The sequence below is a fragment of the Amphiura filiformis genome, chromosome 16, assembly GCF_039555335.1.
Source record: "Amphiura filiformis chromosome 16, Afil_fr2py, whole genome shotgun sequence".
NCBI lineage: Eukaryota > Metazoa > Echinodermata > Ophiuroidea > Amphilepidida > Amphiuridae > Amphiura > Amphiura filiformis.
The window spans coordinates 14,932,744-14,949,228 of NC_092643.1; the positions used below are offsets into that span (position 1 = coordinate 14,932,744).

Genomic DNA, 16,485 nt, shown 5'->3' on the forward strand with positions numbered 1-16,485 from the left:
AGTTATCAGTTGCGGTTGGTTCAGTCCATGTTACTTCTGTACCTCCTGTATTACATCTAGCATCAACGCTTATACCCGTACCGATAGATGGAGCATTGATTACAGGAGGATATATATCATCCACTGTATGGGATAAAATGTATATAAAAGAATGTAAGATCTGATATAAAAAATCAGTTTAAAGTTGTTTGAACGCTGTAATTTCAAAGCATAATAATTACTAATTCTTTCTCCGTAAGGAGTGATATTTAATTTCAAAGCATAATTATTTCCTTCATCGTTAAATAAATAAACAATAAATAAATAAATAAATAAATAAATAAATAAATAAATAAATAAATAAATAAATAAATAAATAAAAATAAATTAAGAAAAATTATGAAATCGTGAAAATGACAACAATATCTTTATTTCCACAAAACATATTGATTGCTATGTAAGTGTGTACGCCTAATGGATAGTATTCGTTATTTGGAGAAATTAAAGCCATAATGTACGATCTCATAATATGAAATTAGTTTTTTTTTTTAAAAACTCAAATATACTTGTTTTCACGTGTCCCGCCTATATGGCAACAGCCAAATTCGTTGTGTTTATCAGGTTAACAGAGTAACTTTGCCATAATATCATAAATTCACACATTCAGTCCCCATAGATAACGTTAACCTTGTTATTTCGGTTTAAAATGGACATTTTCCTGACAGTTATTATTAATATTATTTCAGCATTTTGGGTAAAGAAGAACAAAGTAACTCTTAACAGTTCCCCTGGAGTTATAGTCTTACTTATTGTGTTCATAGTATATTTATAAATCTTTTCCGATAAGGGATCGTTCACAAACACTTGTAAGGGGGGACCTGATGCAAAAAGGGGTGACTCTGAACATTTTTTACCCTTCTAAGGGGGGGGCTGAAAAAAATGACCACAAATTTTCCTGGAAAATTAAGTTGATATGCTTTGGGGTTGACCCATAATTTTCATGTCAAAAAGGGGGCCCTGAAATTTTTGAGGTCTGTAAAGGGGGGGCCCGAAAAATTTTCGCGATGATTTTTTTTGCATCAGGCCCCCCTTACAAGTGTTTTTGAACGGTCCCTAAATATGCAAAATATATGTGCACTTTTCCAGGGGGTGGGAGGGGGAGGTACGACGACAATATTTTTTCATACGGATTGAATGTCTGATTTTAAGACCTACGTTCAAACTGGAACAGTACATAATGTGCATAAGTAAAAAATGTCTATTTAGGATTAACTTTACAAATTTGATATTTTTTTCAAGTAAGATGGAATGAATTTACACTCTTGCTAAAATTATAAAATGTTGACAAATTTGGTCCAGCTAAACGTGATCTTGCGTACTTTTATGTTTCAAACTGATGAATAAAACACTCGATTATTTGACACTGGATTATTCCATTTAAAATCCAGACATCCCCTATATAGAAGACATGACCTTAATATCCTACACAGGGGGTGTAGATTTCAAATGGAGACCCAATCAGGTAACCCCAATATAAATTCTCACACCCTATGTTGAAGATCAAGGTCATATCTTTCATAGGGGGTCATGGATTTCAACTGGAATAGTGCTATACATTTCTTCCAGAAATGTCACAATCAACAGATTACTCATACTTAACACCCTGGACACCACTGGTCATCTAACAGCATTTCTGATTGGTTGATAACTTGAAATGCTCATTTCAATTGCCAATTATGACTAGGCTTTAAACTTTTTATGGTCAAACTTGCATTTGCAGAGGACCTTACTAATACCCTTCTTGATTGGTTCAAAATTGGATACAATATTAATTTTTAGCCAATCGGCAGGTAATTCTCATGATATATTATTACCTTCAGCAACGATTACATCAAACGTGTAAGTAGCTTCATTTCCCGACGGATCTCTGAATATATAGGTTACTGTAGTGGTCCCAGTTGGAAAGAATTGATTTGGACTATGACTCCTACTGACCAATATAGCGGAACCCGAATTATCAGTCGCAGTTGGTTCGTCGTATGACACACTTCGGCCCCCAGTGTCTAACGGCGTAGTGACGGCAATTGTGTTTGGACCTGATATCACAGGTGGTATTGTGTCCACTGATGGATGGAACAAATAAAGAAAATACCGTATGTGAAACATTTTTTTTGTAATGCATACCTGGAAAGTGATATCCACAAAACATAATGATGTTAATAAAATGTTTTACGTACGAGTTTACTGTTCTTTAAAATTTGAAACGTATTGTTAAGCTAAGAATCCAGCCACTTCAAAATATATATTTCAAACGCGTCATTATGAAATTATTTTGTATCAAAGAATTGATCAATTTATTTGTGTTTTTCAGTTTAAATTCAGTGTTACGTTTCATTAAGAAGTGGTGCACATTTTATTGGATCGTATATAAACACCGTGACTTTTGTTGTTGTATAATAGAATAGTTTTTTACATTTAGTCAATTGAGCAAATATAAATTTTGGACCACCCTGTATAACATTATATTATTCTACCTACCTTCATTTACAACAACATTGAAGGTGTAAGTTACACGGTTCCCTGACGGATCTTCAAACACGTATGTCACTGTAGTTGTTCCTGTAAGAAACCTTTGTCCTGGAGTATGGCTTCTGCTAACCAAAGTCACTACACCAGAATTATCAGTTGCAGTTGGCTCTGTGTATATGACAGGTTTGCCGCCGCTATTCAAAGGAGTTGTTTCAGTGATAATACTTGGGCCGTCGGCTACTGGTGGCTCCAAATCCACTGAAAAACATTTCAAAAAATGTTTTGAGGATTCGGTTTGCTATGAAGGCATGCATTGGTTGAAGATGGTGTCAAATGTATTTGTACCAGTACCAGAGACCACATTTACACTTAAAGATTATTATAACATTTGCTGAGGAGAACGCCCTCAAAAAAATTTTAATACTGTTTTTTACACGATTGCAATGTACTTTAGTAAACAAAGATACTCTGCAAACTTTGGGTGCTGTAGTTTTGTCAAAATCCGAGATTTTAAATAAAACGCAGGAACCGTCGTTTTAATATTACCACGGAAATATTAGTCGAACATGTATGCAATGTGTGTGTCCCGCACGCCGTGTACGTGAACACCCCAGAGAATCGTACCGTATTACAACCGCAGGAGTAACATGCATTGGCGCTAGTAGTAAATTCCAATTTTCTTTGCTTTACCTCACTTGTTCGGCTTAAAATTAAAAGGGGACATATCTGACAATAAAAGCTAACATTTTATGGAAAATAAATACTGATAAATTTTTACAGAAATGTTATAATATGGCTTTAGATATGAACACTTTTGTTACAATTTACCTTCCTCCACATTCACTGTTAATGAGCATGTTACAATGTTCCCAAACAGGTCTCTGAAAGTGTAGCTGACTCGGGTGGTTCCCTCGTTGAAGGTGTCACCAGGTTGGTGAGATCTAGACTGCAGTGTTGTTTCTCCACAGTTGTCTGTTGCTCTGGGCTCAGTGAAAAACACCGCAGTGCTCCCCTGGTTTAGTGGGATGTTTATGGTTTCGTCAGTGGGTGGTGGTGCACATATTGGTGGCATGGTATCAACTATTGTACGTAGTTTAAAATATCAAAAAGCGCATGAAATGTGAGCATGAAATGTAATGTTTTTTTCAATAATACTATATCGTAAATTCCGCCTTGTGCGAGGAGAGCCTCGATCTGGAAGCATGCATGAATGGGAATTTAACCAGTCATATAACCCCGGGCATATAACATTGCGTAAAGTTATGTAATTCTTCATGGTATGCCAGTCGAGGCTCTCATTGCATCATGGCGGAACCGTGCAATATGCGAATCATTTCATTTGCATATTCAGTTTAATGTTTAGGGACTGCTTCAAAATTCAACCGCCGGTTGCCCGTCGGTTCAGTCCGGTTGGAGCCGGTTTCTATCGTTCTCAACAAACAATGAAACGCCGTTCAACCGACATCAACCGCCGGTAAACTTTGAAGCCGCCCCTAATAATGGTCCAATCTTAATATTGTTTTTATTGTCGAATATATCAAACTTACACCTATTTGAAACAATAGCGACACACAAAAATCAGCAGCCGCTGAACATGTATGGGAAACCAACATGGCATTGACTGGGACAGTACCAAGTGAACACCAAGTGGTCTGAAAGGAAATCCATAGAAACGTGGCATATCCATTCTAATCCAGACAATTTCAATAGGGACAAACGAGTGGACATTCCTCCTGAATGATAGATTATTCAAAAGGACATCTGACCAAGTTAATTACGTAACCTCTGTTGATCTCCACACAGAAGTTCCCTTTTTGACTCATTGACATACCACTCTTGACATTTCCTGTCAATCACATTGACATGCCCCTAGTATATAGGCGCATCACCATGTTTATTTATTTGCTTTGAAGATGGCTGCACTATGTCTGAAAGGGACTTTTATAGGGGAAATCCTACACAATCTTTATTATATAAAGCTATACCAATGCATGGAAGTACCTTTTCACTGTAAAGACTTGGACCCAGATACAGTACACCCAAATTAAATGTTTATTCCTTATTATACTGTGTGGGGGAAAATCGACTATGGTATATTCTACATTGTTCTCGGTTCGCGTGATCGTGCCAATGGTGCAGCCAGGAGTACAAAAATGGAGTAAAAATCTTAAATATCAGGACCGGGCAACCACCGTACTAACTTGGGGAAGGCGTCAGTGGAGGGGGGTTGCTACAAGATTTCTCACATGGGGGCAGCTTCGCCACTGGATCGGGTCTCATATCTTATGAATTATAATTCATTACCTTCATTTACAGTGACATCAAAGGAAAAGGTAGCAGCGTTGTTAGTTGGATCGACAAATCTATAGGTCACTGTTGTTGTTCCAATTGGAAAGAATTGTCCTGGAGTATGACTTCTGCTCGCTAAGGTGGCTATTCCAGAGTTATCAGTTGCGGTTGGTTCTGGCCATGACACTGTTGTACCTCCAGTATTACATGCAGTGGTTTCGGTAATACCATTCGGGTTTGGACCACCGATGATGACTGGTGGTGTTCTGTCAACTAAAAAGAATTGGTGTAATATTATTGGTGTATGAGGTAATAAAGGGAATTGTGATTGCCAATGAAACGCTTTTTAAACTGTCCAAAACGTGAAATATATACAGTGACAGTGCACCTGGTAGCGAAATAGTCAATTGAATATCAGTTTATTACCAGTTTGCATGTGGTTGGTATATTTTGGGGGGGGGGGTGTTCGCCGCGTCGCCGGTTTTTGCGATTTATGGAGTAGTCCTACTAATTGCAGTACTCATTATTCATGTTATTTGGACAAGAATTAAAGAACCGGACGGTAGACTAAATAGGCATTATATGCAAGGGCTATATGTAAGGCCGCCATAGGAATCTGCCACCTTGGATTTTTTTTATTTGTTGAATATTTACGCCTTATTAAATCAAAAAACACATGGACCAAAAGAAAAAAAACTAGGCTTACACTGGGTTTCAGAGAAGAACGACAGTTTCTGCTCAGATTGACGCGAGCGCCCTGATAATAAGCGACATACGCGGAGCTTTGCGTGTCCTTCATACGACCAACGTTTGGACGCATAATCGGGCAATCAGATTTTCGGTCTGTTGCTATAATTGTCGGGCGATTGATTCAGCCAATCAGAACCCCACTTCCGTGTTTACGCTCTGCGCGCTCTCAAAATGTAAACAATTGCCGTTCTTCTCTGACAAAAGCTGTAGTTCTTTCAAAAAGTTAAAAATAAAAAAAAGAACTGTGCAAACGCTATCGCTAGTATTAAGTAGTAACATGATTCAAACCAATGTGCCATCAGCGTTTTTAATTATTCACTTTACCTTCACGTATGAAGACATTAATTGTGCAGCTTGCTTCGTTCTCAGACCCATCACGATATACATATGTTACCGTCGTTTGTCCTGAATTAAAGAATGATCCCGATGTATGGGAGCTATAGACCAGTTCAGGTACTATCCCGGAATTATCAGAGACTCTCGGCTCTGTCCACGTCACAATACGTCCTCCTTGACCAAATACAACATCTTCGACGATACCTTCGGGACATATAACTGTAGGCGGCGTGGAATCTAGTGAGATTGATAGGTTTAATATTGATATTATATTATATTTCACTGTATCTGTTCAGCACTGATCGCCTAAAGTAACTGTCATATCTTGAACATGTATGAGATTTTGAAGAGTAAAACGTCTATATTATTTTTTATATACCTCATATATAGATTCCTGTCATCTTATTGGTTGAATGTTCAGTCATTGAATTAACTATGCCATCAAAATGAACTATGGACCGGTCCATGGAAATGAACTATGGACCGGTCACGTGGGTCCCGATCAAACTGCGCAAGCGCAACATCCACATATCCATTCAGTATATAAAACAAATATTGACTGCTTTATTCGGGCCATGGTTAAGATTATAGGCCCGTTGTGATCTCAAAACCATGCTATGACCCTCGGCTCCGCCTCGGGTCATAGCATGGTTTTGAGATCACCTTGGGCCTATAATCTTAACCATGACCCTCATAGCAGTCAATATTTGTATAATATACTAGTTTGCGGCTCGGTATCAATGACCGTAAAAAGGTCCTTAGCACTTTGCAGGATAATAGATGAGATACAATGACCCAATTTCCTGCTATATTTATAAAGAGTAACATGTGCGGGTTCTGAAATTTTGATTAGTACCCGCTATAGAAAGTTGCGGAATCCAAAGAATATAAATGTGACGATACGATATCTTTCCAAAACTTATAAGATGCAAATTCTATGTTTATATTTGAAAGGCTTTGTTGCAAACCCCTTACATCCACTTGAGCAATTTTGAGAACACATTAATAAATCATAAAAAAATCACTGATATAAGGGGGTTTTCAACAAAAGCGGGATGCTCATCCTACCCAAGGGGTTTTGCAACAAAGCTCATTATTTATATATTGATAATGTTTGCGTCATTTCATTAGTGTTTAATTCCTATGAGGTGACGGAAACATTAAGTACATCTTGTTTGTGATAGTTGTTATAGGGGATGACCACTTCTGGCCTCCATGGCCTTTTAATCATCTCCTCCATGTCATTTTATCTTTTTTTCTTTCGTGTATATTATATAGGCCGTTGTACTTATATTATTGCTTGTTGTTTGATGTTGATGTTGATGTGGAAAATAAATTATTATTAGTAGTAGTAGTAGTAGTAGTAGTAGTAGTAGTAGTAGTAGTAGTAGTAGTAGTAGTAGTAGTAGTAGTAGTAGTAGTAGTAGTAGTAGTAGTAGTAGTAGTAGTAGTATACCCTTTTCGTGTTATATATCAAATTTGCCCTACCTGTGACTTAAAGGTCTAACATCGTTGGCAAGGCCAACTGACCAGTTTTGTGCAGTAACTAAACACTATCAATTAAAAATGTTTATACTAGGATTTGGGTAGGTAACCTTGTCCTTACATATCACAATGTTCTTTTACACTGGTCAGAACTTTGGCAAGTTAAACACTGTTATTATCATGGATTATGTTTTACCATAAAATGCTGAGCTTGTGTAACATTTTATGAATAAATCCAGATGTGCTGTTAACTCTTTAAAGTGACCCCTCGTTACCCAACCCGATCTCGCGTGCAAACGTAATAGAGGGTTCCTTTAAGCGCACGATTGATCGTATTAAGGGTAGACAAGGTATTGTTGGTCGAAGCAACCTAAAAATCGATTTTAATTATCTAGATCAATATATTATTGAAAAATAACACCTTGATGTTTTGCAAAAGTTTATTCTACAAATTGTATACTTTGCAAACTTGCTTAATTTATTGTTGTTAATGAGTTATATACGTTTTACAAAAGTGTTGTTGTTTCAGCCCTCTTTACAACGTAACTCAAGAACCGCAGCACCTATAAAAGTATATCTGTGATAGTTTAATTCTTCTATACACTCGCTATGAATTGAGCAATGCAGTTTTTGCCAAAGCTCACTATCATTCGTAAGATCCTGTGAACTACCAAATCAAAACAGTTTAAAATAATTAATAACCTTAAGTATGAATTCGAAAAGGGCTACCTGTTCTAACTTTGACACCCTAATTCGAACTTCCTTACCATTTCGAATATATTATGGGGGAGCATGGGAATCTATCTTGTCTTTACATTGACTTTTGACATTGGTTATTGTTTGTTGTTGGTAATGTAGTTTTGTGCGTTTAGATCAATTTTTTGCATACGCGCCTTAAATATGTGTGTGTGTATGTATGTATGTATGCAAAAAAAAAAATCAAAGACCCCTGATTACCGGTATGCACACGCTCACCTATCAAACCAACACATAAATAAATAAATAAACAAACGATGCTTACCACCTTCAACACTCCAATATAGACGCCAGCCAGGTCCCTGGATATTCTTGTCAGTAAGGAAATACATCCATACTGTATCTGATGGTATGCAAAAATCATTGGGCGCCGTCCTGCCCGCTGGAACCGTTCGATCCTCAAAGAAGTATATTCCGTCTGGAGAATTTGCCGCTGCTAGATCCCCAAAATCAAATTCTAACCCAGGACCAACGTACAGTTCATCTTTGTCGTTTTCAATACCAAAGGCAGATTGGTCAAATGTAAAACAAATCTCCGCAACACCGGGAAGGTAAAGCAGGTAGAGAGCTCTCAGTCTGTCTATGTACACTTGTGGATAATTTAGTGACTCGAAGTAGTTAGACGGTCGACCAAGTTCATCTATGCTACGTTTACAGGCTGATCCATAGCATGTCGTAATATATCTATTATCTTTGAAAAATTAGAAAGATACACAAATTACAAAGATATAATAATGTTGTCCTTTGAATGCTTAAAATATAGAAGAATGTCATGCATGTAAGCATAAAAATAATAAATGAGAATTGAACTTGACGACTACTTCCCGTAAAGTGAAATCATTTGAAAAACAACACCATCCCGTATAAAAAATGTTCTTTCCTCATCCTTTCGGTGAGCGCTTACATTTATGTTTAATTAAGTCCGGTTATGCGGAAAACGGTAGCGTACATGCATATATCAAGACCTAAATACGGTCGACCTCACAGTAAAATTGCTCAAATGCTTCTCCATAGGCATGATAAGGCCTAGGCCTATACATGATTCAAACGATTTTTATATAACTATAATTATCCTTGAGGATATATTAAGATCGGTTATAAAAAGTCAAACGATGTTATTGATTTTGTGATTCAGGACAGTCACACAGTTAATACTTGTAATACTTGGTCACTTCTCACTGATTTATCTTGGTTAAGATACGAAGATATTTGGCCATGTAGGGATAATCAAACTGCTTTTCCATCAAAACACATTATAAAAAGTAATTTCCCCCTACTTTGGAGGTAATAACTCAAAATCTTTACATCACATTTTAAAACTGAAATAGCAAAAGAAGTCCAATGTTCTGCGATTAACTTTTTGGTACCTTTTTAATCCAACATGTATTGTCATGAGTAACCGTTTGTAAGTAAAGATGAATATTAAAAGTTGCCCTGAAAGGCTACTCAAACCAGTGTAACATTACATTATGTACATGACAAGTAAAGGAAAAGCAATATTTTCAATGGGTTAAGTGAAACCTTTGAATCTGCATCTATTTCCGTCAAAGTATCACTATGTTAACAATTCAAGGAGGTATTGACACCAATAAGATTCAAATAAAAATTCCCAAGCAAATCTGCAAAACCAGACTATTTTTAGGTACTAACAGAAAACGTTAGCCTGTGAGCTACTTGTGCTCGTGAGGTCGAAATTTAACTGAGGTAACATATTCGGACAGCAATGTCCCCCTAATATCAGTGTCAGCGCCACGGAGGGGCATGAGGGGACAAATGCCCCCCGTCAGAACTCTTGCCCCCCTGTCGCCGCCCCCCCCCTTTAGTAAAAACCCAAAATTACGAACATTTCACCTTTTTGCGGTAATTTTGCGAACATTTGGTGATTTTGCCCCCTGAAATTCACTTTGCCCCCTCAATGCCCCCCGGAAAAAAAATTCCTGGCGCCGCCACTGCTAATTTACACAACTAAACAGACAAATAAACCAAAGCACTTACCAGTGGCTACTGAGCAGTCATGGCCCTGCTGGAACGCGTCAGAGCACACGCAGACGTAACTAGGTTCGTTAAGTACGTTACGATTTAAACACGTCCTGGTGCCACATGCTAAATCTCCTTCCGATCCAGGGGCACATAGCTCTTCCGGACGGTCTGTTATGAAATTTGAAAAATAAAACATTATACCCAGAGGTTACATATTTATGGCAGTTTTACAAGACACACCGTCATTGTCTCATTTGTCTGCAACTTTTCGTTTGCATTCAAAGAAGATTTTGGTTCCTACCATAAAAACAACATAATTGATCTAATATGAAATAGGAAGACGAATTCTCTTTGATATCTTGGTATGGGGAAGATTATTCATCCAGAAATTTGAAATTTGAAAATCAAATGCCATATATTAACATTATTTGCAACATACTATACAAGTCAGTGAACTTCGGTTATATTATAAATGCGCTTTTATAAATACGCACGTGACTCATGGGCACGACATACCAAGACCACTAAGGTGACTAAATCCTCATGCATAGACCACTATACAGAAAAGGATAGGAACTCTGTAGATAAATATCATCAAATCTTGAATTTGTAATATGTTACCAAAAACAACAACAAGAAGTTGAACAAAATAGACGATTTTGCTGCACAGTAGTCTCATGTTGTTCCGCATTCAAATGTATAGGACAACCACCCGCTATGTAGAAGGTCACTTCGAGACTTACTATCTACAAGCTGTTATAGCAGCGCGGAGGTGGTCACGTGCATATTTATAAAAGCGCATTTATAAATATAACCGAAGTACACTGGTAGTTGTCCGACATTCTGATCTGACATCTGAGGCATCTGATTGATGGATAGGAATAGCTGATCATCCTCAATCAGGATAAGGGAGAGGTGTTTTCAGGGGGGTGTTATCGAAATCATGTGGGAGCAAGTAGAGCAGACATTCAAAGATCTTTCCCGTCGTCTATTACGTCATTATTACTAATCTTCTTCTTCTTCTTCCTATATACGTGCATACCTCAATTTGTGGTTCATGACGCATCATAACAATCGGTAGCATAGGGAGTTGCATCATTTTAATGTAACGTCCAATCATCTTATTGTTGATCACTCGCAAACGTTCACGAAGTAACTCTTTCTCCGCTTTCTTAATAATATCCTTAGCCTTTTGCGTATTTATTGGGAATTTGAGACGTAAACTGGGTGGGGTGAGGCCTCTATCACGATAGCGTAGTGTAAACACACGGAGTAGATGCCACACCACCATGAACAAGGACGAGGGGCGTACAGACTTGATCGGATCTACGATCAGATCATCAATCGGCAAGCAACCCATGTGACGTCATCAAATTCCGTCATAAAGTTTGTCGATAACATCTAGAAACACTACCACTCACCACACCAGAGTGAACAAGATTCCTGATAGCAATCGAAATATTTCTAGTGAGTACCTATAATTTACTATTTGGATCTGTGTTGAGAATATTTGCTTACCAGAGACAGCTAGAATTCTTTATGCAATAATTCTATATTCAACATTTATATCAAAATTAACGAAAAAAATATTTACAAGTACCGAGCATCATCTTACATGCAAGGTTTTCAAATTTGGACAAAACCTAATTAAATGTTTTGCAAGAAACAGATTGTTTAAGAGGAACGAAAAGGATTTCACAGAACAAAATATGAAGCACATTGACAGTTGACTAGTGCGCATTGTGTTGAACGATCTTGGACGTGGAATGAAGCGAATTGACGCTTTCATTATGTAATCGCTCATTTATTCGCAATCGGTCAACCGATTCCAGTCAAATTGGCGTATAAGATGCAGAGTAAAATGGGCTACACGCTGATGTTTAGACATTTGGATTCTGGATCTATATCTCGACTTACATCCAAATTCTTTCGCCAGGTAAGTTTTCTGGGACACCCTGTATAAATTCAATGGGACTGTCTATAAATAATTTCGGAGGGTACGTTATAATCATAGACAGATATAAAAAGACTTTATCGTGTTTGCCGTCACTGTCAATCGAATTCCCTACGATCCTTGATTGGATAATAGTGCGTAAAAGGAAGGCCGATTTAACTGGTGCCGATTGGAGAACAGGAATAGCAGAAAATGGCGAAAAATTACGTACTTTTACAAGGCAAAAACTTTTCTAGGCATTGTTGACATGGTGCCTTCGGGAAAGAAAGTTTCCTACTATAAAGACCTAACTTTTGAGATGGTTTGTATGTTTGAAGGTGCAAAATTAACAATAAGGCGGTCGTTTATCTGTCTTTCATTATAGCAACGATTTTTTCCCCTCAAAATACTTACATTCACAATTTGTACCGGTAAATCCACTGGTTCCGCTACAATCACAAGAATAGCCAGTCCCACTTACAGAACATACTCCTCCGTTGAAACATGGGTTGGGGTTACATGTACCTGCCTGCGTGTCTACAGAAATGACCAGATTAAATCAAACATCAAACTCTTTTAAATACGCTTGGCAATTTTACGAAATGAAATATGCATCAATTCAAAAAATTAAGATTCAAATAGGCTATGATTGAATGTAACACTTTTAAGAGCTACGATACAGTTGGGTTTATTAAAGGCATATTGTAACATTTGCTGAGGAGGACGCCCTCAATATTTTCTTTTAAATTATGCTTTTATATGATTATAATGTACTTTGAAATTCGTCAAATATTTTTGACATTTAACAGTCCTCGAAGTAAACTTTATAAATCTAATGATATGCACTTAATGTGTATGTAGCTGGGAGGTTAAGCCGGCCATCATTTGAAAATTTTGACCTTTAGTATTGAAGATACCTGAGAATGTTAAATGTCAAAATTTTCAAAAATTTCAATTTTTTATAATTTGCCATAAAATTTGTATTATATTGCAACTTTCAAAACTAAATTATTTGATATCAAAAGGACATTGATGTGCTCAAGTCCCACAAAAACAATTGAAGACCTGAGCGCAAGAAATCCACTTCGCCCTTCCATATGAATACACTAAAGTTGCGTATAGTTTCGTATAGTTTGGTAATGTTTTATACATGTTCAGGGGCCAAAACAATTTTTTTACAACCTTTCATGATGATGATGGAACAAGTATTAAACATTATAAAACTCTAAGAAACTATAAGTAACTTGTATACATGTTGAGGGGCCAAGTGGACTTACGGTCTTCTTGCGCTCAGGTCTTCAATTGTGCAAACGTTGCTACCATGAAGCTGCAACCCTAAGAATTATAACTTACCTCTGACATTACATGTATGACCTACAAATCCAGTGCGACAGTTACATCGAAATGTGATACTGCTTATTGGCGTACAAGGAGCACCATTCTGACATGGGTTAGAGACACAGGGATCTATCACAAAACCATCCGTTGGGCCGGGAGAAACTGAAGTCAAAAAAGAAGAAGAAGAAAAAAAACCCATTAAATATATTTAAAAAAGTTGCTTTATTACATGTACTTTCTTAGCCATTATGGACGTAGGTTTTGCAGAGCTTGAATTTCCGTGAATGAACACAATATTGTGAGCTTAAGGTTAGCAACTATTTTTAACTGTTGCAATTTGGTAGTTCACAGCATCTTTCAAATAGTAGTGAGCTTTTGGCAAACATTGCATTGATTATTTCATAGCGAGTGTGTAGAAGAATTCAAATATCACAAATATACTCTTCTAGGTCCTGTGGTTCTTGAGTTATGTTGTAAAGAGTGCTGCAACAACAACACTTTTGTAAAACGTACATAACTTATTCACAACAATAAATCAAGCAAGTTTTCAAAGTATATGATTTGTAGAATGAACTTTTGCAAAATATTTTTCTTCGACCAACAATAGATCGTTAAGCCTTAAAACAAGAACCACAAATGTCCACAATTACTTGTTACTCATTTCGGCAACATATGGACGGTTAACTCTGTCCTCCATAATAAATTCAAAGGACTTTGGGTTGTAGGCCTATGCATGGTCACTTGCGTCTAATTATTCTGTTTAAGTGACCATAGGGCATACCCCAAAGCCATTTGCATCTATTTGTTGCCTAAATGAGTAACATGCAATTGTGGACATAGGTGGTTCTCAAGTAGTGGAATACTGCCTACTTTGTATAAATCCAAAATGGCCGCCTATGCATGGGTGATATTTCAAAGTTAGTTAAATCTAGTTGAGGACTCAGAATTTTTTTTTTGTAACAAGTCATTAAAATGACTTGTCTCTTACATACAGGTTATGAGATATAGGCATAAAGGTCAAATTCTGGGGTTCACGTGTGTCTGCAATTGAAAAATGCTCCAATTTTAATGCAACTGGTCTCCAAATTATAAAAGTTGCATTGTTTTGGCTGTTTTGTTACATCACAGTAACATCGCAAAATAGGTCAAGGTCAATAGGGCTCAATGGATTTTGATCTTTTTTGCCATGTTCTCAAGATAATGAACCACTTGAGATATGACAAACTATTCTTTTTTTAATGTTTTTGAAAGCTGAGCAATTTGGAACCATTTTATCAAAATCAGATATTTTTTCAATTGGTGTCCCCTGTGGAGTTTAGCATTTGACCTTTACCCCTATAACTCAAGAACTGTACATAGAAGATATGTCAAACTATACATTTTCTGAATCCTTTATGATTTATTTTTGTGACAGCTTTGAGGAGATGGACGCATGTGAAATGGATTATGTTGCAATTAATTAAGGCTATTTATACATTTTATTATATTTTTACATTGGTTTCAATTTATTTCAAAGAGTGATAAGTTGTGTATCTGTAAAATATAGGCCAAATCATAAACAACTCTTTTGAAGAAAAAAAAACATTGCTGATACTTCCATAAAGGTATGGTCATTTGTGGAGGGGGCATGGGGGAAATTCCCCCAGTCAGAACTCTTGCCCCCTTGTCCCCCCCAGTAAAAACCCAAAAGTCCCTTGAAATTCACTTTCCCCCATTATGCCCCCGAAAAAAAAAAAAAAGCAATTGCTTGAAATCTTGACTAATTAGACCGTAGACATGGTAGAGGCCGACCCAATTAATTACTAAACTCTGCGACTGTGTTAACAATTAAAATTGGATAGATGCATTCATTATCTTACAGCGATGACCTTGTCAACTATTGGGTACGTGGGCTGTTTTACCTCTTGTTTGAAAGATCAGTGGACTAGCACATTCTATTCTATCGTTTCATTCCAAAATTGCATTTTTATTTGTGTACAGGAGACGGTTATATAATTGTTTACAAGCCATTGGGTGCTGAGGTGTACACAATGAAGAATGCTAATTATCAGGCGAGCAAATCTAGCGGTGAATTGATCTGTTAAAACAAATCAGTCGTGACATCTTGTCTTACTACTAATAGACATAATAGAATGCTATGGTAAAGGAATATTTTATATTCTTTAAATTCAGTCAATACACATTCTTTTGAATATATAAAAAAAATGTAATTTGTATATATTCACAAGAATGTTTATTAACAGAAAATCAATTACTTTTGATGCCGAATGTTTGGTAGATTTTACGTCATCATGTCGATGATCAAACCTGCTAGAAGTTAAACATGACTGGATAAGGAATGGCAATCAATTATTAAATAACGAATATATTCTACGTGGAATAATACAGCGGCCTTAAGGATACACGTCGTATTTTTGGTCTCGACTGACTAATAATTAGAGAATATTGTCTGAATTAAACTTACTTTGACACGTTTGTCCAGTAAACCCGTTACTACACGTACAGAAAAATGTGATTCCAGTGTTGGTGCATACACCTCCGTTTTGACAGGGATTGGTGTCACAAGGAGTGCTCACTGAACTGAGATAAATACGAAACGACTAGAATATTTTCTATCTGCGCTTCATGGCAGCAAAGGCTCAAGTGAGGATTGTCACTGTTAATTGCGACAAAAGACATGAAACCCATAATTGCAAGCGCATACTAGTACATCAAACATGCCAAAGGGATGTCCCCCTGGTACCCCATTATATGATGTGATCCCGGAGGCTCTTAGTGGAAATTAAAGTATTGGGATTTTGGCAGATTTTGGGGTACATTTAGTCATTTAGTTTAGAGTCGGGCTGCATTTTAAACTATATTTTAATTTATTGATGGCTCTCGTTTTCATGAAAATATTTCACAGCTTATCTGTAAAAACATTAATCCAGAACCAACTGTCCTCCTGGAACACTAATCCCAACCCTAAACATAATCGAAACTTTCGCATAAACTCTAACCCCAACCCCAACCCAACATCTCAATTTTGCTATTTACTCTTGGAAATCCTTCGCCATTTCATTTGTACGTAATTCGAGGGAGGGAGGGAGTAAAAAGTTACGTACGCTTTG

At 36.9% G+C, this 16,485-nt stretch overlaps 1 protein-coding gene across 1 annotated transcript in view; it reads right to left on the reverse strand.

Annotated features, from left to right (window-relative positions):
- LOC140172447 (uncharacterized) overlaps positions 1–16,431 on the reverse strand; it is a 62,762-nt gene extending 46,331 nt beyond the window's left edge. The window contains exons 1-11 of the mRNA XM_072195594.1: positions 16,412–16,431; positions 15,840–15,955; positions 13,391–13,537; positions 12,452–12,574; positions 10,120–10,272; positions 8,390–8,815; positions 5,872–6,120; positions 4,813–5,070; positions 3,337–3,588; positions 2,518–2,766; positions 1,854–2,102 (exon numbers count right to left, since the gene is read on the reverse strand). Of these exons, the coding sequence (XP_072051695.1) occupies positions 1,854–2,102; positions 2,518–2,766; positions 3,337–3,588; positions 4,813–5,070; positions 5,872–6,120; positions 8,390–8,815; positions 10,120–10,272; positions 12,452–12,574; positions 13,391–13,537; positions 15,840–15,955; positions 16,412–16,431 (2,242 nt within the window). The remainder of the gene's footprint in view (positions 1–1,853; positions 2,103–2,517; positions 2,767–3,336; positions 3,589–4,812; positions 5,071–5,871; positions 6,121–8,389; positions 8,816–10,119; positions 10,273–12,451; positions 12,575–13,390; positions 13,538–15,839; positions 15,956–16,411) is intronic.
- Positions 16,432–16,485: the final 54 nt, after the last annotated feature.